The sequence below is a fragment of the Manacus vitellinus genome, unplaced genomic scaffold (genome assembly GCF_001715985.3).
Source record: "Manacus vitellinus isolate BGI_N305 unplaced genomic scaffold, ASM171598v3 scaffold_3_pilon, whole genome shotgun sequence".
NCBI classification, from domain to species: Eukaryota; Metazoa; Chordata; class Aves; order Passeriformes; family Pipridae; genus Manacus; species Manacus vitellinus.
In genome coordinates, this window is record NW_021940535.1 from 14,844,602 (window position 1) to 14,870,460 (window position 25,859).

Sequence of the window (25,859 nt, forward strand, 5' to 3'; positions counted from 1 at the left end):
CAACAGCCCTGCCAGTGTTAAGCCAGAAATGCCTGCCCTGGGCAGGTGACTAAATGCTCAAGTGGATGAAGGCAGCTGGCCCCTGAATTCCCATGGGATGTGCTTTGGGGCTGAGAGATCAAAACTCAAATCCAGTTTTGGTGTCAAGGTAGGAATTGGCAGAGGCTGCTGTTACTTGAGTCACTTGCCTCTCCAGAGGGCTAAAGAGTGCTCCTCTGTAAAGGGTCTCCCATCTGAAATGGCTCCAGCCTGGACAGAGTATTTTAATCTTTCAGAAACCATCAAAAGGCAGAGTAATTCCCACAAGATACAAAGCTGTATATGCCTTTATGCTATTTCTCTAGCTCACTCACTAGAGAACAGATTTTCTGTTGAAGCAATGTTTTAGAAACTCAGTGTTCATCCTGAATTGGGCAAGTGTGGAAGTGGTTTTGGAGCCAATTCTCACTTAAGCGACCACAGGGGTCTGTTTTGGCTGAAAAATATATTATGTTGATTAGCAAAATGCTTTGTCTAAGGAGGTGAACATATGAAAGCCTTTTAATAAAAACTACTTTGCATACTGCAAGCTTTTAAATTAAACCAGGACAGAGTTACAGCCAACACTGAGCAGAATTGTTTGTGACTTTTCGCCTTGTCTGCCTAAAAAATCTGGCTGTTTCTTGAAAGATAGCTGGTGGTTCTTTATGGCACCCTGTTGCACAGTTTTAAGAATAGAATTTAAAAGTATTCAGAACAGAAATGTATCGTTCATGTCTTATATCTCCCATAAAACTTAGTCCTGCCGACGTACTCACAGTAGCATGGTTAGGACTTGACACAATTCTTCATGCTTTATGCTTTCAATGCTCCTCTCTCTTGACCAAAATTCATAATTCCAAAAAAATGAAGTAAAACTATCTCTAAATAAATCATATCTCTAAATATGTTTTGTTCATCACAATTTTTTTTCTGTAACAGAATACATTAGGAAGAATGAATTTCAAGTCAGGATGGATACATCCAACAAAACTGCTACCGGTAGCCCAAATCCTGAAGTTTTCCTATAATTTCTGATAGGAGGAATTTTGAAAAGGAGGAATTCTCTATGACTTCCATGATTATCCTTGCACAAGTAGTTTGACTGAATATGGTACTGATGGTGTGTTTATCAAAGAGAAATCCTGTGTGTGGTAAAGTAGGGTGTCATTTGAGATGCATGGAAAGCCTATGGATATTGTAGCATTCACTCTTCCTTGCTCTTTAAGTTTTCTGTGAACAAATTAGGAGTTTTAAAGATAGAAAACATAAATCTGCATGTTATCCCTCTAAATGTATTTCAAGAAGTTATCATAGGGAATGCTGTGACCTTGAAAGATAAGAATGTGTAAAGACTTAGGAAAAGAAATGAAAGATTTTCTTTCAGTTGCAGTAACATAAATTCAGGATATTATTATCACCTACTAGAGGACCCATTACATTTCAGTCCTTCCCCTGACTCCCCAAATGGGTTTGTTCCTATAAGCACTGTAATAGTGATCTCTAGTCAGAAGAGAGAATTAGCTGGGCTTTTTCTAGTTTGTATTAAGGTTGTGAGACAATGTGTGCAGAAGACAATGTCTGTTAAGAGTTATGGAATTGAAAATGACAGACAGAAGAAAAAATTCACAGGAGCTGCCCAACAGCACAACCAGAATTCATTTTCCATTTCCTTCCCTTAATTTTTAAACACACTTTTGAATCACAATAATTATACATGCAGAAATTCTCACTAGTCCTAGTATTTCTTCCATTTCATTAAGGGAAAATTACTTAGATTAACTCTGAGATGTAATTCTTAGTTCTTTTGATTGTTGAATGAAACATTTAAAATAACAGGAATAAACAACAAACCATCTTACTTAAGTTTTGGCAGAAATGAATACAGAAGTCTTAGATCTAACAGAATTTTTTTAAGGAAGTGTGAAAAGACATTGGAGTTAGAATTACATTCAAAAGATAAGGAAAAAGGAGGTGAAGGGAAGAGGATGAGGAAGTGAAGACCTAAGTGAGTTAAATAACTTTGTACAGATGTGCTGTTATTCAGAAAGTTATTCAATTAAAAAAAAAAGTTGGAAAACTCTGTTTTTATAGATTAGTATCAAGTAGTACAGTGGTGAAATAGAAAAACATTTGTAAGTGCATAACAGATCTTTCATGTAATTATTGTGTAAAGAGTGTGTGTGCTAAAGACATAGAAGTGTAATATTTATGCCTGTATTTTCGCAAAAATTTACCTGTACATGCAGCATGCACACATTCACATATCAAACCACCATATATTGTCTGTAGTTGTTGTATATTAGGAACCTTTAGAGAGCTTCAATAATTTTAAGTAAGAGTATTTTTTGCCTTTCTCTGACTCTGGGAGAGTTAATTGAGTCTGACTTACACAGCTTAAAAAAAATAAATTGTTGAAATACACATATTTAAATATGATATACTGGCAACACAGCTGGCCATCATCAAAAATCACATTTCTAAGCCTGGAACAAAATGTGTATGGTTGGTTGTTATGGTTTAGAAGTGAGTAGTGGATCCTACCAAAATGCCAGAACCCCTGTCTCCCAGCAGTATAAAACTTTTTAGATTGACAAGCAAATAATTTCATATTAAAATCCAAATTGACAGAGCAGTAATTCCATAATTACATGAGAATTAGTACAGAAAATTCCTGCTAAGTACAGAGCAGATTTTGTTGACCTGGTATTTTACTACTCATACTACTTTGTCATTTCTGTTCTGTAATACCTAATACTGACTATATGATGGTGAAGCACTGAAAACCCAGGAGTAAAAAATTACCTTAAGAAACTCAGTAAGCAATACATGTTTTGCAATATAGAAAGTAAATAGTGTAATCTATGATCTTACCGTTCCTGTTGTGCCCAAGGAAAGGTGGTTCATCTGCTGGGTCAGAGGGCCCATCATGCTTGCTGGCTGCATTGACATAGTGTGGTCCATTGTTGGTGTTATCACAGCACCCTAGAAACACACATTATTTACACTTCAACCTCTCACTTTAAAAAAAAAAAAGGCAGCATTCTCTGAATGAGTGAACCTGACTGAAAACTTGACATGAATCTTAAAGAGACTAATATATCTGTCAGAGGAAATATGTTTTGTTCCTATTGACAACCAAGCTACACACATATATTATTTGTACTGCTAATGAGGCCATTTTATGTCAGTTCCAATTAAGTGTCATTTTTTACTTCATTGTTTCTGACAAACAAATGCATATGTTCTTTCTATGATGAATGCTACTGTACATTGCAAAACGCCTGTCATTTCCATTTTTCCATATCCTATATAGAACAATCTTACAGACAGAACACATATGTCCCCAATTTTCTAAAACCTTCAGTCTCAGAAATCTTCAAACTATTATGGTAATTATCTTGGATTTTTCCAGTCACAATTAAGAACCCTTACTCATGACATTTTATAGCTGATTAAGTAAGACCAGCTATTGACAAGTGAGTTTGGTAGTGATACCCATTTAAAACATATAAACAATGTTTAAAAGCATTTTTCGTCTCTGCATGAAAAACAAAGACATTAACAACAAAGAGCACATGAACTAAAGCAAAATCAAGACTTTGAATAAAAAATGAAACAAAAGACATTCCAGAGAAGCTTTGGAGAGAAAACTTCTTTACCATTCATATTCCTTGGTTTTTGCCCTCCCTCTCCCCAAGACCCCATGTTGGCAACCTCATGCCTTAGTGAAGTGTTGATTCTCTTCAGTTCTATGGGATACAATGCTATTTCCTGTGTTGGTTAGAGGAAGTCAGTCAGAAACAGTGGTCTGCTCTTTTTTGTGCAGATAGTGAAATAGGGAGGTATTTCCAGCTATTTCTTCATATGAAATAATAGCTTTACTTAGTGCATATGCATGTTTTCATGCACACATCACAATTTGCACAATCACATTATACTACAAAGTGTGGAAAATGTAGATTAATGTATCTGTTTAAAATAATTGATTTCTTTTTTCCTTTGAGATTATTGACTAAATCCACCTATAAACTGGAATTTAAAACAAACTAGTTCCAAAACCCACAGCACACCTGTTCTTAAGTGTCTGTCTCACATTTACGTAGAGCTATGTTATTGCATTGCCAAGGATCTGATAAGAAACTAAAGATTTCAAATTTTCAGTAACAATTAAAAAAAAATAAAATAAAAAAAAAATTCCGGGGAAATACCAAATGAATTTTTTCTCATCTTCCTGCAATACTTTTTCTATGCACATCCTATCTGAGAAGCATAGTCTCTCCAGTCTCTGTGAACTCATTACTTGCATGTCCTTGTAATATCCTCAGCATATGAAACATATATACGCTTGTTTTATGTCCCATAGTAGATTACATTTCTTGCATTGACAAGAGTCCCTAGAGAAATTTGGCAAATTACAGAAGCTAGCCTCCACAGAGTATCTGTCATGATTCCAAATAAAGGCTTATAAAACAAGCTGATCAGTGTGCACGTATCAAACCTGCAATACTTGCAAACACTTTTGCTGCTTTCTTGGGTAGATTAATTTGCACTGATTTACATAGATTAATTTATTGATTAACTCATTTAATGAACTACTACAGCGAAGTCTTCCCCTTTGCTGAAACAGTCTAAAAGCAAATCTGTGGGCATACACCCATTCAGGCCATTCAGCAGTCCCCGCACAGCAGAATCAGTGCAAGAGTCTGAAAAACCACCGTGCCCAAGGAGAATGATGTTCTTCCTATGTGTTCAAAATCAGTGGCCTGGGATACCATACAGCTAGATGGGGTCTTAGGGTTTGGACTTCACCTGCACTTTTTGATTGCAGGAATCATAAGCTTTATGATCAGAATGATCATAATTTTACTGTACCAAATCATAAGCGCTCAAACTAAATTTGTCAAATGATAAACAGCTCTCAGTTCCCTCTACGGGCAGTTTGGTCCTTCAGCTCAGACATGGAGAATTGCCTCAGGGCTCTCCATGACAGACAAGTTGAGCTCCCACTTGTGATGTCGAGGAAGGTGATTCTCCCCTTCTCTGCTTTTGTGAGACCCTGCCTGGAGAAATGTGTCCAGCTCTGGGGGCCCGAGTATGAGGAGAATATGGACCTGTTTGAGAGGGTCTAGAGGAGAGCCATAAAGATGATCAGAGGGCATCAATGTATACAAGCATCTGAAAGGAGGGTGTCAAAAGGATGGAGCCAGGCTCCTCTTGGCGGTGCCAAGCAATAAGACAAAAGACAATGGGAATAAAGTGATGCACAGGAAGTTCCACCTGAATACGAGGAAGAATTTCTTTACTGTGCAGGTGACTGAGCACTGGAACAGACTGCTCACAGAGGTTGTGGAGTCTCCCTCACTGGACATATTTAAGAACCTTCTGGATGCAATGCTGACAATGTGCTCTAGGATGACCCTTCTTGAGCAGGGCGGTTGGACCACCCACTGCAGCAGCCAGAGAGGAGACATATCATTGCAGCAGGGTTGGACGAGAAGACATTTAAAGGGCCCTTTCAACCAAAACTATTCTATGATTCTTTGTGTGATGTAGTAAGCAGAAAGTTACACATTCATCACAGCTTCATGCAGCATCACACTGCCAGCAATAGTGGCTGCAATTAATGTAGGATGCCCCAAAGCCTTAAAATACCAAGCCTTTTTTTTGGAAAAATGCTTATTGCAAAGGTATGGTTGGAGGGACTTGCTGTGATACAGATGTGACAGGCTGATAGCTATTCCTGTGTATAAATTTAGGAACCTGGAAATGAAGAAGGGGCAGCAGTGAAGGAAGTCTTATGATTTAGTGTAGCAAACACAAGTGCCAGACATGCAGCGGAAAAATCAGATGGCAAATGTCTTTCAGCAACTAAGTAAGCAAGACAAGTATTGCAAATAAACTATTTAAAAAAATATGGACTGGAGAGAAAATACATCAGGGACAAAAACATTGCTCAGAGATATCAAATATATTATTTTTAAATTGAAAAAAATATATATCCTAGTCCCTAAATATATATAATTTAATAGGTTAGAAAAAAAGTTGGGAAAACAAATCAAGTATTTGCAGATTTCCTAAGGCAGCTTAACATGTTTGAAATTGACAGTTACCTAGAGCAGAGAATTACATGCATTTTCCAGATTAATAAATCACCAGAGTTTGCAGAAGCTTCTCATGATCACGCAGGAAAAAATTATACTTAATTAAGAAAATCTCGTCTGGTTGTTAGGATGACATCCAGTCTCCAGACCATAATGCATTTCATGATACATGCTGTCAAGTCAATTCATATTCAGTTTATTTAGAGGTAGAAGAAAACATCTTGCATTAGATGTTGCCATCATATTAAAAGTAATTTCATCCTTTTCCGTCTATAGTAGTTATTTACTGACAAAGAGATGGCTACTGGCAAAGGCTACAGCAAACATATTTTTCATCTTAATCTGTCTGGATGTCTGATTTTACTGTAAGCTGTATAGAGAGACATCTTAGCATTGCATAATACTACTTCAGACCCAGCTTAGTTGAAAAAAAACTGCACAAGAAATTATGATGAGGTTTTTGCCACCACCTTTGCCCAAACAAGTGGTTGGCCAGCTAATTATTTAGGTCTGCCTGGTTGCCTCAGTATGATTACTTTTCTTTTTCATAAGTCCTGCAAGGAACTGGTTACTATAATGACTTCTACATTTGTCAAGATATTCTCAGCATATGACTTGTCATACAATTCTGTTGATGCTATAGTGGCTTTAAAAGAAATTAACAGGACAAATAGTAGGAAATTACTGGTACAGGCAAAAAAAATGCATGATCTTTGCAACACTGTGATACATCCAAGATATGATGACATACAGACTTTAATTCCTCTTCACTTTATTTGAAAGACCTTGCTGTTTTAAAATGCTTTAAGCTCTGTGAACATACCTTAACTATAAGAAAGTGAATGCATACATTTCAGAATATAGTCTATCACTGGCAAAGAACGAAGTCTGACTTTATTAACTACAAACACTGTACAACCCCTCTATGGCAACAAACTGAAATTACAGGAAGGACAGCAAATATGGTTTGTTTATTATGTTAAGTAAACTATCCTTAAGCACTTGCCAATAGCAAAAGGCATCAGCAAAAATAAAGTCTTTGTTGGTGCAATGAAACATGCCATCTTCTGTGCGTGGAGGGTGGGAAAGTGACATCAGAAATAAAAAGTGTATTAGGAGGCTTTAGGACCAGAGAGTTCACTAGTTGAGAGATGCACTTAGGGGCCAGTGGGAGGATGGATTAGTTAGTCATAGCTTTCTACAATAATGAACTGTATTATAGAGTTCTATTTTATTCCAGTGTTCTAATACTGATATTGTGCCTAAGGGGCAAATACCAGCTGAATAAATAGTTTTTAAAGCTTACAGCAAGCATCTGCTTATTTTGTAGTTTACTTTTTCTTTATTTAAGAAGTTTTAACAAGTTAACCATACTTAAAAATTCTACTTTGTAAATACTGGCCAATGTAAAGCCAATAAGCATTATAGCAGCAAACTTACTTTTCAGATTTGTTTACAGACACATTGTGCAGACATATAAGCACCAGGTCATTCCATCTGAAAATTTTTTACTCTACTACCAAGTGAATGTCTTTATGTTATTGAGAACATGTTGTTTCTTGAGGTTTTATTAAACTGAGTGAAAGGATGACTTTCCTTACACTTATCAGACAGACATGTCTATCAAGAATTAATAGGAAAAAAATCAACATGCATACTTTTTTTGCAGATAAATATACTCTCTCTGCATACTGAACAAATGATGACCATATTTCTATTGATTCACTGTTCTATCTAGGCTGTCTTTTCCCATTTCCTTGGGCTACTTCTAACAGGCAGCAATAAAAATGGGGTCCCCTTGTAGGAACAGTGAGCCTAGAGAACTACTCTGAACTGGCTGGTAAGTGGCCAAACTTGCATGACAATTGCATGACAATTGTAGGAAGATTAAAGGTAGCTTTGAAATCCTCTCTGTCCTCTGTCATCAACTCTGCTGAAAATACTTCCTGATATTCCAAAACAAAGGAGAACCTACTTTCCCTTTTTCAATGAAAAGTTAGCAAGTGCAATTGCCTTGGTATTTGCTAGCTGATCAGAGATTAAATCATCATTTGAGTATGATGAAAAAGATCAGAAAACATCAGTTAATAATGTATATTCTGCAAATCTTAGGATTTGGTTTCATTTCACTACATTGTGAAATTTAAAAGCTTGATAAAAATGTGATAAAGCGAGCAAGGAGGCCAAACCCCTCATTAAATTAAAGCAGCTTTAACTTCGGAATACGCAAACCCCAATATAGACCTTCATCAACTCTGAGTCCTGTTTCTGTACTGAGTATTAAACTACAAGTTCACATCGTAATATTTCTAATCTTGGGCATAAATTCAAATTCTTATCTGACATCCCCTTCATAACTTAGTTGAATTTCCTTGAAGCAACAGACATACTTGCTTTCCCTTTCTCATTTTCTTGCTGTATATTTGTGAACTTCTTTCCTCGGCTGAAAGTATATGTCATAGGTGCAAGAGAGTTATTGCCCAGAGTAACTGTTCTTAAAGGATTAAGAATCCAAATACAGTGTGGTAAATAAAGAACAAAGGTGACCCTTTTGTATGTACCACCTTTCCTACAACAATAGCTAAGGTTTTTGATGGTTTCTTTCCCATTGTTCTTCTTGCCTTTATTTCCTGTCTATTAGTTTGAAATACAGCTTTTGATAATATACTGATATTAGCCTAAATGCAGATTAAAGGATATAGAAATGGGAACATCAAGAGATAAAGAAAACACAGTTGATTCAATAGGAAGAGTTTTATACTAGTAACTGCACACACAAATAAAGCTGTACATGCAACTATATTGTACCAGTTAATAAATGTATTATATCAGGCAGTACCAGCATGATTTTATGTCAGCAGTTTATGCATCTAACGGAGTTGACAAAAACAGTAAATTTCATAGCATACATCTGTCTGTTAATCTAAAAGGATTTAATAAAAAGAAATAGCATTTCTATTGCAAGCAAAAAGTTGCCTCTGTTACTCAGTGCCTAACATGATTTTGCATGGTGACTTAAACCTTTCCACCCAAAATGACATCTCAAAAAAAGGCCATTGAAGAAAAAAAATATTGAAGGGAAAATATACCTGAGATGCTACAGGGACTCTGAAGCAGAGATTGAGGGCTCCATGCTCTATCTCTGTCATTGCTGCCTGCACATGCAGGCTGGACCACAAGCCCATGTGCTTCACTTTAGACTTCCGTCAGCACTTCATTCCGTCAAGTGCTGGAGCAGGCAGAGAGGCCATAGCAGTTCTTGCTCCCTCGTCTTGACATATTCCAGAAGAGAACAAGAAATCACATTTCTTTTGATTTTTTTTCCCACTCTTTACTTCAGTTTATAAGTGCACTTGGCTGTATGATGGCTTTACGCAGCCAATCCACATAACAGTGCTTTTGTTCTGTCAAGAACAGCCATCACTAACAAAAGCACCCTCACAACTCTCATGTTAGGTTTAGCATCCACAGAAGACAAAGAAGAAATAAAGAGGTGGTGCTTTGCCTGGGACATAACCACTGTAATACATCAAATCTTCTCCTGCCCTTCCCACTATCAGATTTCACATAGGAAATATCCAAAGGTCTTTTCAATCCATGTCAAAATAAGCATAGATTTTAAAACTATGACATTATTAGTGAAAACAAATCTTTATTTCCTGCACAGAACTCCTGATCTATACCTAAGTTGTATATGATATATGCTAAAGTGTTGTGTTTGGCAATTCCATTCTGTTTATATTCTTATATATATTTTCTGATGTGGATGAAATCCTTCCTCTAGGGTCTCCAGTGGCTCACGTGCCATCCTAATTAATTGGAATCAGGTGTCTCTTTCCTGTGGACTAGTTTTTCTTAGCATCAGAATGGAGTTTCATCTATTAAAGCTAAATCCAAATAATATTTCCTCTCAAACAATTCTGTTGTATTCTCTCCCTTCTTGCCTATAACCAGGCATGAAAATTGACTTAATGGCACACCCTAGTTTTAACAAGGTGCAGAATAGAAATTATCAAACAGTACAATTAAAATATGAGCCAGCACCAGTCTTTAGCTTAAATTTTCACTTCCTTGCCCTACTGGGTTCAAATTAAACTTTCAGAAAGGATGCCATATTTGCCTCTTCAATAGTCTGATTTTACATATTCCCATACACGCACACACATAATTACATACGGAAAGACAAATGATATTGCCATTTATATTATACACAGGTCACAATGTTTTTTCAATATGTGGATGTTTATTTTTTTTTTAAACATTTGACACTCTCAGTCCAGGATTTACTATGGCAAAAGTAATTAAAAGCACCAGTGACGGGGTTTCAAACCTCTTGTTCATGAGCAACGTTTCATAAGTGATGCGTAAGAACTTCTGATATTGGCTGAAAATACTTAGTTATTTTATTTCACTCAGGGAAACCCGCTCCAAAGACAAGAAAAATGCTTAACAGGAAGATTTGCCTCCAGAGCATGTGCTTGGATGTAGAGGTGCAGAGCAGGTTGGTGGCATGTATGGCATCTTTAATGTGGTTGGACCAGGCTATCTCTGGGTCTCAAGTTTTCCAGGCAAGGTGAGGCAGTCCCAGCTCTTTGTGTGCTCCATGAAGGCAGGACAACATATATTTCATTGGACCAAATGTCTGATACACTGGAGTGTTCTGTGCTTTTCTTTGAGATTTAGTACACAGGTAATTTACCAGGTACAGAGAGTGGTTAACCAGGTTAGGGGAGGCAATGTCTGTGATATTTCTTCTACATGCACTTCTGGCTTCACCATTACAATGGTCAGTGACAGGGCAGCAGCTGTGATCTGTAACAGATGTGCTGTTTCATTTCCTGCCCAAAACCTGGAGGGGCTCGCACTATGTAAGCTGCAATCTAGCAGCTGTGCTGGAAAGGTTTTACTCATTAGAAGGACAAACACTGATACTGGGAGACATCAGAAATGCTGAGGAACTGGCTACCAACAAGAAAAAAAAAATCAAACAGAAGAGAAGGCTGGTAATATAACCCTATGTATTAAGGGTATATTAGAGTTCAGATGACAAAAATAACACCCTACACAACTGCAGCCAGAAGAAAATGATATGGTTGTGCATGGTGTTAACTCCACAACACTAAAAGGACTTAACCAGATTTAGATGGAATTATCTGAAATACCTTCAGCTTTCAAAAAAGTGAGGTAGTATCACTGAATGAAGCACCAAGGAGACATACTGAGGTGCCAGGGTGGCAGACAGCAGAGTGCTCCTCTGTGAGATTCCTAATACTCAAGAGGAGAATGGAAAGAATAGTCAAGGAATGGATAACTATCAGGTTGTCTTCCTACAACTCTGAGATCAGATAGCTCTTGTAAGCCAGACTTTATTAGTGATGGACAACACAAGTGAGAAGGTTTCACACGGTTGCTCATGGTCTTCATGTCAGCCCTTGCAATGTCAAACCAAAAGCAACTCTTGAACACCAGAGCTCTTTGGCTAGGCCCAAATCTAAGCTGTATCCTCAGAGCCCCTGATCCAGGGGCTACCATGTAATCCACATACCCAGCTGCACAGTTTGGGTAGAACGTCATGTTGAAATCCTGAGGGTAGTGTTGCTGTATCACTCTTGAATTCAGCTACAAATCCAATGGCCATCCTCCATAAGAATGCACTATGAAGCACTGCCATCTGCTGCCTACACTCCTTTTTGTGCAGCTCCTGCACAAAGGAAAGTTAAAGATATAGAGGGTCTGAAAATTATGTAATTTCTTTCCTCTTCCCATTTTTCTGATTTAAAAGTTCTGGAAAGCTGACGAGGAGCAGTAATACCCACATAATCCTCCCAGGAATCCTTCTTATCCTACCTATTAGGACAGGCATATAGTAAGGGAGGCTAGAAATGAAACCCTGGTTGGGTAAGGATGTTTTTCTAAAGGTATGCCATTCAATAATGGATTTTGGAGTTGAAGAGTACAGACTAGTAAATCCTGTACCAAGGCCCTCGTCATGTTTTGTATCAGTTTAGTTCTAGATCACAGTGGTTCAGACTGATCTTGAAGTCTAAAAATGTGTCTTTATTAGGAGAGGACAAATACAGAAATCTGTCTCTCTGTCATGTTTTGTTAGATTTGTAACCCGTTATGTTAAACAAGGCCCTTTCCCACACACTAATGGAAAGACAACTATTCCAACCTGCCTTTCCTCTCATTTAAACACGAAAATTTTCACAGTCTAAATCCCAAATTGCATTTCATTTTTTGGACTTGTGACTCCTCAGAGGAGGCTATGGAAGAAACCCACTCCGTTCTGTAGTGGAATTTGTCCTTTAACTGGTTAAAACTGGCTACCTGGCAGTGCCAGCTTTGTGACAGATCTCAAAATCAAGACTGAGGTATGTATTTTCAATAGTGGCTTCTTATCTTATATTCCATCATTAAAAGTAATGTGAGACCATGCCTCCCTCATGCCTTTATAAATTTTAACTGTGATTTTTCTAACTCTAACCACACTGGTTGCTGTTTAGATTCAACTCTGTACAAGCCAACTATCACCAACACCTGGCTTTTGCTGCACCTGGACTATTCCACCACTCTTGGATGATGCCCCCAACGACATCAGTGCAGTTTTTACATTGTTTTGAACAACTGATAATATAGACACAATCTAGAGAAACTGTGACTGCAAAAATGTCCTTACCTAAAACTTCTATCACTGATGCATGAGACCATAAGAAGCCAGTAAAGTTGACTCCAGCAAGTACACAGAACATGTCCTTCAAAGGTAGCCACATTTAAATTAGTGTAGGTACAACTGATATAGATGAAATCAAATTGAAGCACTCATTTTTGTGTCAACAGTCAGAAACAAAGAGGCTAGAGAGGGTGAACAGACTTTATAACTAAAAATATGATATTTCAATTTCTCGTTTAGTTTAAGGTTATTCTAGTGAAACCAGTTTGTGTATTAGAATAAACTCTTGACATTTATAAGTTTCCCTTCTACTGACAATCCCAAAGTGTTTTAAAAACTGTGTGATATATACAGGACTCAGGAGTTGGTCTGTTGTCAGGGTTCTGGAATGGGTCTGGATCTACATCTGATATTTTCCTAGTCCATGAGTGTTCGGGCTGAGGATACATCTTGGGTCATCATCACTGCAGGCCCAAAGGGAACAGGTGGTTTTGATCACACACTCCAGTCCAAATTTACCAAAAAAAGGATACATTTTACCTCTTGAGTCATACTGAGCAGATTTGAAGTAAATAATAGAAAATGGCTAACTTAAGTCTACTTTGCTCCACATTCCATTAACTTTTAAAAGAAAACAAAAATTTTGAGGAAAAGCACTTTAAAACTGGCTCCTGTGAGTAAAAATTCAGTGTGCAAGTGGTTCCACTAGTCTAAAAAATAGACATGTAAAGTTCAAAAAGGTGCAGATTTTGGTTATTATTAATGTAAAAAGAAGAAAAAGTAAGTAACTGATCCGGCAAGGATTACTCACTTTCTTTTTAATATATCTATACTGATTAAGAATGAGTAAATTGATATATTTTCTTTTTTTGTTTTTCCCCCCCAGATAGGGTCACTCTTGGGCTGAAATCTTCCTTATAAAGTTTCAGCCTGGAGCACATTTTTACAGCTGAGTTATTATCCTTAAAATACAAGTTCATACTGGAAATGCTGGCAGCCCTCTTAACTATTGTATAGCAGTGAGCACAGCTGTAACATGTTAAATATGTTGAAAGTACATGGCGGGAACAGAGTGGCTCAGAGGACTGGTAATAGAATAGGGAGTCTCAATGCTGGGTCACCAGGTTCGGTCATTGCTGGGACTGAAAGTCATTATCAAGCTACAGCTGTTCACTTATGTCCAGACATCAGCTACCCACAGAGAAACCCTCCACCAGAAAAATACTCTGTCGCAACTGGTGGTGTCCAACAGCCTTCCCAAGGGTTGTGAAAGGTAGGGAGCTTCATCCTCACAGGTCAGCTCCACGGTTCAGAGCACCGATGACACAGAGGGGTGAGACTTGCACGGTCACTGCCCCACACGCTGCCCAGCCTACAGAGGGTGTTCATCACCAGCCTATGGATACTATGTCTTTTCAGGGCACTCAATTTTTTCAAAAAGATGTTAATCACCAAAGATTGATCCTGAAAGAGCTCTTTTTCCACATTAGCGAATGGACCACAGCCATTCTATCACTCTACCAGTTTCAGAGGAATTCTGGTAATACTGGTTAAAGGAAGGTAGAAAGCATATGATAAAGTACTTTCCCAGCTCCTCATTTTCAGTAACACCTAGAATTACCAAAAACTTTGTTATTACCTCTCTCTACATTCATAGATGGCAACCTCTTGCTATTTCCATCAAATTATAATCCAGTTCAACCCAAAAATAGTTGTCAACTTTTGCATGAGGAGATGAATGTAGAGAGTTCTGTATTTCTCAGAATCAGGCTGCCTGCTTAAGTGCAGTCTTCTGTCACAAACCAAAGTAGCCAGAGTAACATGGGGAAATGAAGTCCAAGTTTGCTGCTTCAGTTTTCTATAAATGAATTTATTGGAGTAAACCAGGTAAATCTCTCTGGTTTACACTTATCCATACATGCTGCAGTAATCTCTATAAAAAGCTTGGTTTATTATAGTGTTTTTGTACACCACCATTTCCTACCAGTCACTGTGTACTAGCCCACGTGAATGCACAGCAAGCAGTGAGATCCTGACATATGACAAAGATGTTCTTTACTTCTTTGTGGCTGTGTGGTTTCCACACATCATCTGATTTGCAGAATTTTAGGTTGAAATCAAAGATGGTTTTTTGGGCAGCTTTCCTGAAGATCTTTCAGCTATCTGAATATTGTAGAGGTGCTCAGTTTCTAAGGAAAAAATTGTTTATATTTGTTTTATTTTCTCAGGCATCTAGAAGTCAAACTACCATTCAGCACTAATTTCAGAAGTCCTTAGGATGAGCCAAGAAAGAGCAGTTCAAGTTTTTCATGGCCTTTTCCTAAACCCTACCTGAAGTCAATTCTTCAGGCTACAAGGCAGCTGATGGGAACTGCCCACTACCAAATACTGCTCTGAAAATGTCTCAGACAACATAGAGCACCTTGCTCTGTAGTCAGAGAAGAAAACGCTGGTGGGTCACTACTATGGTAAATGTACCAGAGTGAGTCTTTGACCTAAACTGAATGATGAGTCTTCTGTGAAGCACTGATCAGGCAGCTGAGTCTGCCATGAGTTTAGTAAGACGTCTTTTACATGATGGTAAGAAGATCTCTATGCTTTGGAGGAATAAATCATAGTACAAGCTAGAGAAAAAAAAAAGCCAGCTGGATGGTATACACATATTGCTGAGATGAACAGTAAATTATTAGGAAAAAACACTTTGAGGGAGAATAAAACTTCTTGTGAATCCAGGTCACACTTGGTACATCATTGTGACCAAAAGAATGAAAAAATTGGAGCTGTCAAAAAGCAATGTTTCCACTATATTTCAAAATGACATGTCATTTCAGAATTTATCTAAATTTGAAGGGAAAAAAAAAGCTTAAAATTAGTTCAATAACCCAGAAATGAAAACAGGAAGATTATAGATGTTTTGTCTTTGTTCTTCTTCTCACCCTCTCCCCACTCCCTAAATTCTTTCTGGGAGCAGAGTCAAGACAATATTTTCCCAACTTTTTCCATGTCACTACCCTCTCCCTCTGCACATTTTCAGTTGAAGACAAGTTTTAGAGTTATTATTTGATTCTGCCCACAAAGCCAAATTTTATTATCCACAGAGTATTATATATGTAATAGTCTTGTCAGTCCTAGCCAGAGGCAAAGAGTAGCCTCAGAGGAAAAGGAAACAAGAAACATCCAAAGGAAGATAAATAGGAATGAGATGATAGGCAAATGGCTAATATTCCCATCTTTTGTTGAGAGCTGTGTGGATAGAAAAAGAGCACTCTAATTAATTCCAGAGTGATGGGGACTCGAGGGCTGGGTTCTGGGCACTGCATGCTTGTGAATCTTCATTCTGTGTGAATCTCCTTCCTTCAAAAAACAAACAAACTCTTGTTTTGTCTTTGACATCAAAAGATGCATCATAACTAACAGCAGATGTTCTGATAAACTCCAGTAGAGACCAACCTCTTGGCAGCCATATTTCTGTTCCACAGTGACTTCTTCAGGCACACAGAAAATCCATTTGTGCGACTGAAAAGAACATAAAATGGTTTTCTGGTAGTATTTCTTGTGGTATTTTTTGTACTATCAAGGAACTGCAGTATCATGAAGGACCCTGTTTGTGGTGTTTTAGCTCAGTGTCACTGCAAATTATTATAAATGCAGGGAAATAATGCAGAACTGCACAGCTTGAAGCATAGAATTGGAACTAGATGAGGACAAATTTTTACCAAAAGCTGTTGGCAATTTCAATGGCTCAAACTTTCGTAATCTAACCATCACAGTAACATACAGATCTTAGTGAATTTGAAAAATTTGGCCTGACATCCTGGCCCCACTGAATTAATTAGAATTTTGTCAGTAACTTGAATGCTACCAGTATTTCACATTGTTTTAATCCTGTACACCCAACTGTACATTGCTATGCAGGTATCCAATAGATTTTTACACCACAGACAGATTTTCATTAACTAATTATCCCTAGCAGAGATGATTCTGCTCTTATTTTCCGATTCAGATTGTAATTCAGTGATATGTTTCCTCAATAATACAATTGTAAATTTTGTGGCCCTACGCTGCCTGCAGACTTGTTTAATCAAGAAACAAAATTTTATTTTATGGCAAGATAGTCATCTTGTCTAGAAGCTGAAGTAATTAATAAAGATAAGGACAACCAACCTCTGGACAGGAAAGAAGCAAGTCTAATAACAACTTCCAGCATGAAATCATCTAATAAATACTATGTTATTCTTGAAAAGAATCCTTAGGCTGAAATGTTGCCATAAATTATTCATATGGAAGTTCTGGACTGCAAACAAATTTATGAAGATAATGATCTCTTTGCAATTCAAGAACAAAAGTGGAGGGAGAGGTCAATCCCCAGAATAAATGGTGATGTATAAATCCACCAGATGTAGGCATAAAGTACTGATGCAGAGATTCACTGCAGAAATTGCAAAATAATCCCTGTACATTGTCGCTTACCAGAATGACAGCTTTGAAGAGTAAATGCAGAGCCAGATAATTTAGCATATCCTTATTTGCTGTTCTTGACCAGAGACTTGTGACTTCTTGACTTGTGACCTAATCACAAGTTAGGAATCAAAGTCTTTGGACTGTAATGGGTGAATCAAATCAGAACTGTGCACAGCATTAGCCTGGGCCTGCTTAAAACTAACAGCAAGCAAGCATAAAACCTTTGTCAATACAGACCACAAGGGGTTGTTGCAAGTTTGAGAAACACTGATTCATTTTTGTTTGATGTATCAAACAGCTTTTCCTCAATTGAGGATCCATACTGAGTGACTAGGTGGTTTAATAAGCTAAATGAATTTCACAATGGCAAAGTTTACTTCCAGTACATTTATTTAATGGCTGAGGGAACTGATGAAAGGGAAATAAAAATCTGATGAGAAGAAAAAAAATTAGTCTAGAATCTAGACTCCCCCAGGACAATTTCTTGTGCTTTGTATCCTCTGTACTGACAGACAACATATTTGCTTTCTAGCTAATTACCAACAAGACTAAAATTTTACATCTTTGATGTGTATGAGATCAAAGAATATTAGGATATAAAAGTAAGATTAACATAATTGTCTTGTACAGCTATAATAAATTATGACTACATATACGAGCAGACATCCTGCTCATGAGGAAAGTATAAACTAGAATGAATTGAACTAAACAAGAATCTTATTTAACTTTGTTTCCTCTGCAGCTTCTCACCTCTCCTGACACCCACCCTGGATCACAGATGCAAAGCCAGGAAATAGGCCCTCTCCCAGTGGCCCATCTGACATCCATGAGACCCACGGGAGCTCCTGTTTCAGTCGTTGAACCTTTAAAAAAAATGTAGCTGCCTTGTGCAGACACAACAGGCCATCAGCAGAAGAACTAAAGGATCTCCAGGTCCAAATTCACATATCCCTAGTACTTGCTTGATCTAAAGTACTGACTTCTATTTACTCCTTTTTTACGACTATTGTCTATCTATTGTGCACACACAGACTGGGCATCAAACCTCTTTGGGAGCACGTTGTGGTAGTGCAGCCGTTTCCTATTATGCATACAGGATACAATTCTCATCCATCAAATCTTTGTGACAGTATGGCTCACTTCAGAAACAAAAAAAAAAAAGAGAAGGGACCCAGTGCTTTGGTGTATACCTGCATCTAACCTGCATCATCCTTACCATGGCTAAAATACTGTGTTAGGAGTATTCCATTTTCTTTAAACTATCTATGAGAACAATACTGCCCTATAATAACTGAAAACCACTTGGCTTTGATTGATTTGTTTTCAGTCTTTATACACCCCAGCATGTTTGTTTACTCCATAAATATCCAGTATTCCTACTTCCTCATCAGCTCAACTGTGAGAAAAAAATCAAAGGCAGCCAAAAGTAGCTGCCTCATAAGAGTAAAATGAGGTAGGAATGTTTGGATCACTTCAGCTCATTAGGGTGATGGGGAAGGTCTACTTCTGGCTGGGAGTTGTGAGCTACTCCTTCAAGCAAAAACATTTTGAAGGTTTTATTTGTCATCAGGTGGCAGTGACAATGAAAAACATCTATTGCACTTCAAGACAGCTGGTAATAAAGCAGCGCAGGGAACGACTGACAGAATAACAGTTACTATACCAGTGTAGCTTCTAAGATTTTACAGCCACTCAGCTGGAGTTATACCATTGTATTAAAAGTGGTTTAGGGTATAAAAAAATGCTTGGTATAGAAGGGTTCTCTTCCTCCCTATTGCTGTATGAAGAATCAGCACAACAAAATTTGGGAAAAGCAGCTCTTTTGCTTAATTGAATTTAGGTATTTTTACTGTGTAGTTTTGCTTTAGTTCACACAAGGGCAAGCCTAAATATGTTTCTGACAACTGCCTCATTCAGCACCCTTGCAAGCAGCTCCCAACAAATCAGAGTCTTCAAAGGCACATTGTTTTTGTTTGTTCTCATTGTAACAGATGTTTTGTATCATGTACTTCAACGAACTAATTCATCTGCAGAGGACTGCCTACTCTGGCTGGTGTGCATCCAGCTGTGGAAATAGCTCAAGTGTCATCTGCGACCACTTTCATTCCAGTCTTCTTACCTCACAGGATCTCAGTAGCCGCATCCAAGTCCATAAAAAATAAACAGACCTGAGAATATCCTTTTAAAAAATTTCCAGCGGAGGAGTAATGCTACTCCAGGCAAGAAGCCTTTCTGGAAAGAATACAACTGATGTGAAGGAAGATTCACTCAGCTCTGGAAGACTCCTCCAAAACATGTTGGTTTTATCATATGAACTGCCCAGTCAATATTAAGAGGCACAGGAGCAATGTCATGTGTGATTTTGATGGGGCTGAGAGCTTCTGACTAACTCAGTGCCATATCAATTAGGCCAGGCACCAGGCAATCAATCACCACTTCTTCTCTAAATGTACTGAGCTCCCACTAGAAGCTGCAAATACTATGAGGCTAGTTCATCTCAACACACTGAGCACTTTTATATACTGTGGCTCTACTATAATATATTTCTGAAGTAGAAACAAAATCAATCTGAATTGCTCTGGAGTGGAAGCATATTCCATTAACAGCTGTGCACCAAGATTAAAATGTATTAGTGGATAAAAAATAGTCTGCATCTTCTGTAAGAAGACAATTACTGCTTTCTTAAAAGTGACCAAATAAAACATCCAATAGTAATAAAGAATAGACTTTCCGAAAATGCCCTTAAAATCAGCTGGGATCACTTCATCACAAGTTAAAACATGCCTGGGATGGTGCAACCATTCCTTGATTAGCTTCTTTAGAAAAAGGAGCAACAAGTTGCCTTCTGAATTTGTTGAGAAGTTGACTGCAGTTTCCCACAGGAAATAAGTAGTTCCTGATAAGATGCTGATCATACACTTCAATATCAGGTCCACTGTGTTTGTTAATTACTTTCAAACCACTTAGTCAAGTCACCCATTAAGAGGAAATGATTCAATTGCAGATCCACTGAACTGAGAAACTGGGTGACCAAAACTCCTTGTGGAGCTACAATTATCCACCTGTGTAAGAAGGCTCACAATATGTCAAACTGAGTACTTAATTTCAGTTTTGAGAAGCAACTATGGTTGTATTTAATTAGACGGCCTGGCAGGATTTTTAATATGTTACAACACCAATTACTAGAATATTTCAGAAACATTTCAGAAACCTTTGAAAGCCTTCAGGAAAATTATAGCTTTATATCAATCATCAGAACTTATTCATCACTTTTAGGAAGTTGCATTCCAAGTCCCTTAATTCTGCAGCGAAAATTCTAAAACTTGCTGGCAACTGTCCTATGTTTTAGAGATGGTGATTCATCTTTTCACTTCTGATCAGGTGTATTTGCTATACACTTGCTATTTGGGTATATCTATGGGTCAGTTGCTTCAAGGTCTAAGTAGATCTTGCAGAAGGTCTGAAGAGCTGGCTGCAGCTCAGGACATTTTCTGTAGTTCCTAACTCAGAGGTCAGCAAAATGGACTCGGTCAAAGCAAAGTTAAACAATTTCACATTACTATGCATTGACTTCACAGAAACTCATTAACCAAGGATACCTAGGTTAAAAATGAGTGCCTGACAGAAGACTCTTTTGAGATTTTTAGTCTTTGTCTGTTACACATTCTAGCCTTCTGCTGATTTGGCTGTTGCTTGGCTTGTTTGGCTTGGGCTTCCACTTTGGAGCATGTCAGAATGATAGATAGTGTTCTTTGAAATAGAGAAAATACTTCTCAGAGGGAAACCACCAAATTTGAGTAAAACTATTGTCCTTTAGCACATATAACATACAAAAGTAATGCCTCTGATGTGCCTACGACTTATACTGGATATTGGAATTATTAACTTCAAAGAGTTCCATCCCTTGTATTTATCTACCAGAATTTTACCAGCAGAAAAGAGTTAATATAGCTTTTTATGCTGTGAGAAGAAGAATAAATATTGCATAATACCCCATTACATATTGTCCCAGCTTGGCCAAGAAGAAGAAAGGAAAGAGCAAGACACAGTCTCCTACTTCACTTGACGCAACAACATTCATGGCATTCTGCTTGTTCCTTTACTTGTCTATTGAACAAAATGATGAAAACCAGCTCAGAGAGGATTCAAATACATTTCATACGGTGGAGGCAAGTGAACATCACCACCAACAGATGATTGCTAATCACCATAGCCCACCCACACTCTGAGCCATGACCCGCATCACTGATTTTTATCTGGAAGACAGATCTGAATGGCATGTAGAACCCTAGGAAGAATGACAAATTTACACAACTGAACACTGAGTTCCCTTGTGAAAAAGTTCTCTTAGATTACGATACTCAAAACTCCTCAAATTCTATTAAAAAATCTTTGTAATAAGCTCACTTGGCTTGCAGTACAAACACCTCCAATTTTATTACTTTTCTTTCTGAATGGATGGCAGTTACACACATTGATCCATTTATAGTATCCCTGTGAAAACATCTGTGGTTACTATCCACTCAAGTACAAAATATGTAGCCTCAAAGACCTGCACAGACCATCACCTGTGCAGGCCCAGCTCATGGTTATAGCCAAACCTGAACTTTGTCACTCAAGGATAAATAGTCTTGCTTTGCCACGCAGGAAAGTGAATGCAAAACAAAGGAAAGGACAAAACTAGTATGGAGGTCCTGGGACCTACTCCAGGAAGGTCTTACCTGGCTTTAATATGAACATTGGCATGGTATGAAGGTAGGATTGCTGTGTGAGTTCAAATTTGAGAACTGAGCCAAGACTCTCGGCAGCAGCAACAGTACCAAAGCTACCTTTCAAAAATCATTTTCCCCCCATCGCCATGCTCTAACCAACTGCATAAAATTGTCTCTTTAGTCATCTCCTGGTAAAGCTGATGTGCCCAAGGTGTTGAACAGCTGTGAAGATTTAGGTTGAAATGTTATCAAATTGGATATCAAGTGGAGGTTGAAGATGTGAACTGGATGCTACTCTCTGTAGAAGGCAGCATTAAACCAGGGGAATTGCACAGGTCTTTCCCTTCAAATTCTTCCTATTCCTGCGTTATTTCTGAGGGGAGATGTGGCCTGTCACAGCTTTAGCTGTCATGACGAGCAGCTCTGCTTGCTGAACTTGGAGCAGGAGTTAGCGAGGGAGCTAATACAGCTTTGCTACTTCCACAGACACAAATCAGGGAGATGAGGTGCTGCATCTGCCTGTCTGTCAGAAACACTCAAAATGCTCCTGACAAATGTCCACCCCCTCCTCTCCCTAAAGTAAGACCTGTGACAAGCACCAGGAAATGATCATTGCATCAAACACTTCATCCTCATTTAAATTAAGTACATCTAGAGCAATCCTCTCCTTTCCACAAAAATGACATGGTCTGCCAGCAGGAAGAAATGTCTGTGGTGGAATGCATATAACCACGCTTTTCCTGGCCCACTGCAACTCTGGGTTAGCCAGGAGCAGCTGTGGCAGTGCGGATGAACCAGCTTTACAATGGCAGGTTCTTTCCCCTACCTGCCCACAGAAAATATGCCTCTACCCTCAACCCTGTCAGATGTGGGACATCTGTGAATGTGACACCCACCCTGTTGGCTAGAGGCAGGCAGTAGACTAGTAATTTCCAAAGCTGCAAGCAGGAGTTTTTCATTGATAGCACTAAAGAGGAAGGCTATCAAGCTGGGAGCTGACACAGACTCACATCCTGTGTGGATTGGGCAAAGAGGGGGTGCATAATGATTTACAGATTGCTGTACCGGAAAAGTACAAAGGCAATTTAAAAGCAGGCTGTGTGCTGTGTGAATCATGTCCAGCCCTCTTGTCCCACCACAGAGATCAGCTTGAAGTGATCCTCAGCTTGAAGCTGAAACAATCATCCAAGTTATCCTGGAGTGAGCTGCAGATGAGGACATTGCACATGTTTTTTCTCCATGAATCTAGAGCTTTTTAGGAGGCAGAAGTAGACAACTGATAATGAGGAACCCAGTTGTCTTCCTGCTTTGGGATGTGTGTGTGGTTTGTGACGCACAGAGAAAAGATAACTTCCACTCGACTGCTCACTCAGAAAAGCACAGTGGTGAAAGGCTACACCTGAGATTTGGGATGGATGTTAGAGATGAGCTCTCCTGGGCAATAAGGCCTGCAGTGGCATTACAAAACCTCCCAGGTAGCTTATTTAAAAGGCACAGAATGGGAAAGGCTGTTCAGTAGACATCCTTTAACGAGAAGCTGTAGTCAGTAACAAGAAATAACAAATTGCATTTAAATCACGGTAAGAAGAAGTGAAATTCTTTTTAACAATAGGCTATTTGATAAGAGAACCTACCCTGCTGGAAATGCCTCTCTTTGGCAGGTAGTCCAAAAGTAGTGGTTTCACTAAATAACAACTTGGCACTCCTTCAAAATTCTTCAGACTCTGTTGATCTGTCACTGTGTTACACAACTCATTCTTCATCAACCCACTATGAAACAGCCAAAGAATGTTCAGTGTTTATGCTATTACATTTCACTATTTGTTTTTGCAATCATGTAAGAAAGAGGTTGAAACCATGCTCTCAACAGCGTTTCAGATACCACTGATTCACAACAAGAGGCTTAATGGTAAACACTGTTTAATGCATGGGTTTAGAATGGGTTTACTCCTAATTTACACCAGTTTGAAAGTAAAAGAAGGACACAAGGTTACAACTCAAAAACTGTAATTAAGCAATTACTCCACTTCAGTGGGACTGAAATCAGTTTAGGAAAGATACGCATGATTTGCCTCTGTACTGCAAAGCTTAGGTCAATATTACATTCGTTCTAAAGGCATCTGAACTGAAAAGAAACCATTTTATTTATGAGAATAAAAAAATGAATAGCAAATACTGTTAGACCTGACTATATTCAATAATAAGCTATTACTTATGATATCTTGGATGTTTCTAGCTTCCAGGATGTCAAATCACACTGTACATTTATAAATTGATACAAAAAAATAAATTGTTAGCACTGTCTTTGCAAAAATAATTTTAAAATAATTATGTTATTAAGATTCTTCAAGTTACAGTCAAAGAGGTGTTAATTAGTCAGGCACTTACTCAGACACCTTAATAAGTATATCAGGAAGGAACACAGAAGGGAGGGGGAAAAAAAGGCAAAGAAAAGCTACAACTGGAGGCCAGAAGTAAGATTTGCAAAAAGTCTATCTGAGACTTCGCAAATGATATTCAAACACCTAAAAAAAGGTTTCTCATAAAGATAAATGAAAAACAAGGAGACAACCCAGAGTTCAGCTCCCCATACATGAGGGATACATTGAAGGTACTTCAGAAGTAGCCCCAGCAGGACAAGGACACTCTCAATTTCCCACACAGACATCAGACAGCAGAAGCAGCTTTCTGAGAATGAGCATTTGGGCAGAAAAATGAATACAGTCAAAGGAGATGAAAAACCCACGGAAATCACTGAGCTCAAGGTGAAACGAGGAACCAGGACTGGATCATCTCTACTGCAGAGCTGGTATACATAAGCACAGGTCCAGTGGACAGGACTAAAGGATATTAATGAAGATAGAACATAGATAAATCAAAGATAGAGTTAGCTAACCTCATTTTTTAAAATAAAATGACCTATTTTCTAGATAAAGGACATGCAGCAGATCTAAACTCTCTGAAGGTCAATAAAAGTATTTCAAGCAGTGCTACACCAGAAATTACTAAACTTTGGGGATGATAGAGGAATAACTAAAGAGGAAATGATAACAGGTTGTGCTAGAATACAAGCTATATTGGTTCAGTGGGAGGGTCACTAAAATCGCCATAAGGATTGTTCTCATTCAATGTTTTTAATAATGCCCTTAAATAATAAGATTTGGGGAAATTGCGAAGTTGTAAGGTACATTTAATAAAATGGCAAATTGAACTACCATACAGGAAGGACTGGATCATACAGAGCAAGGCACAAATTCATGAAGACAATTACGCTAAGATGTGGTTTTCTTCATCACGCAGGAGTATCTGCTGGAAACTGAAAGAAGGAAAAAACTTAGGTATATCAGTGAATTACAGGATTACTTCACTACCAGTCATGAGCAAAAGGGAAAAAAGATATTATTTTACAATGCAGCAAAGTTGTCCCATAGAAAAGAAGGAAATATTAATGCTATTTGCACAAAAAAAGTTGGAAAACTGTGAGCACTGGCTGTCCCAGAAATATGAATTCAAAGTGGAATAGATCCAAAGAAGGGTCATTGTTGCCATGAGAGGTACAAAATCCCTAAACTACTACAAATGCAGTGATGTTAACATAGTTAGCCTAGAAAATAAAAATGCAGCTAAAATTTTTGTCTATAAATTATTATGGTGAACATGGAGAAGGGACAAGAGTTACTGAAGGTAGGGAAGAATGTTTGACCAAGAACAGATGGAGACAAAATGAATAGGAGCATCTATAGGTTGGAAACTAAAAAATGCAGAGCTAAGCCTCAGAGCAAAGGTATTTGGAAATAAATGTCCTGATAGGATTATCAAGCAGCATAAAATCAAACTATTTAATCAGGTTTTGTAAGGGATTATATAGCATGGTTCCTGGATACAGGAATT

General features: G+C 38.1%; 1 protein-coding gene across 6 annotated transcripts in view; it reads right to left on the reverse strand.

The window, feature by feature from the left end:
- RBMS3 (RNA binding motif single stranded interacting protein 3) overlaps positions 1-25,859 on the reverse strand; it is a 598,526-nt gene that overhangs the window by 35,512 nt on the left and 537,155 nt on the right. For all 6 annotated transcript variants that reach the window (XM_018075572.1, XM_018075575.2, XM_018075573.2 and 3 more), the window contains one exon: positions 2,893-3,003. In XM_018075572.1, coding sequence (XP_017931061.1) covers positions 2,893-3,003 — 111 coding nt within the window. The remainder of the gene's footprint in view (positions 1-2,892; positions 3,004-25,859) is intronic.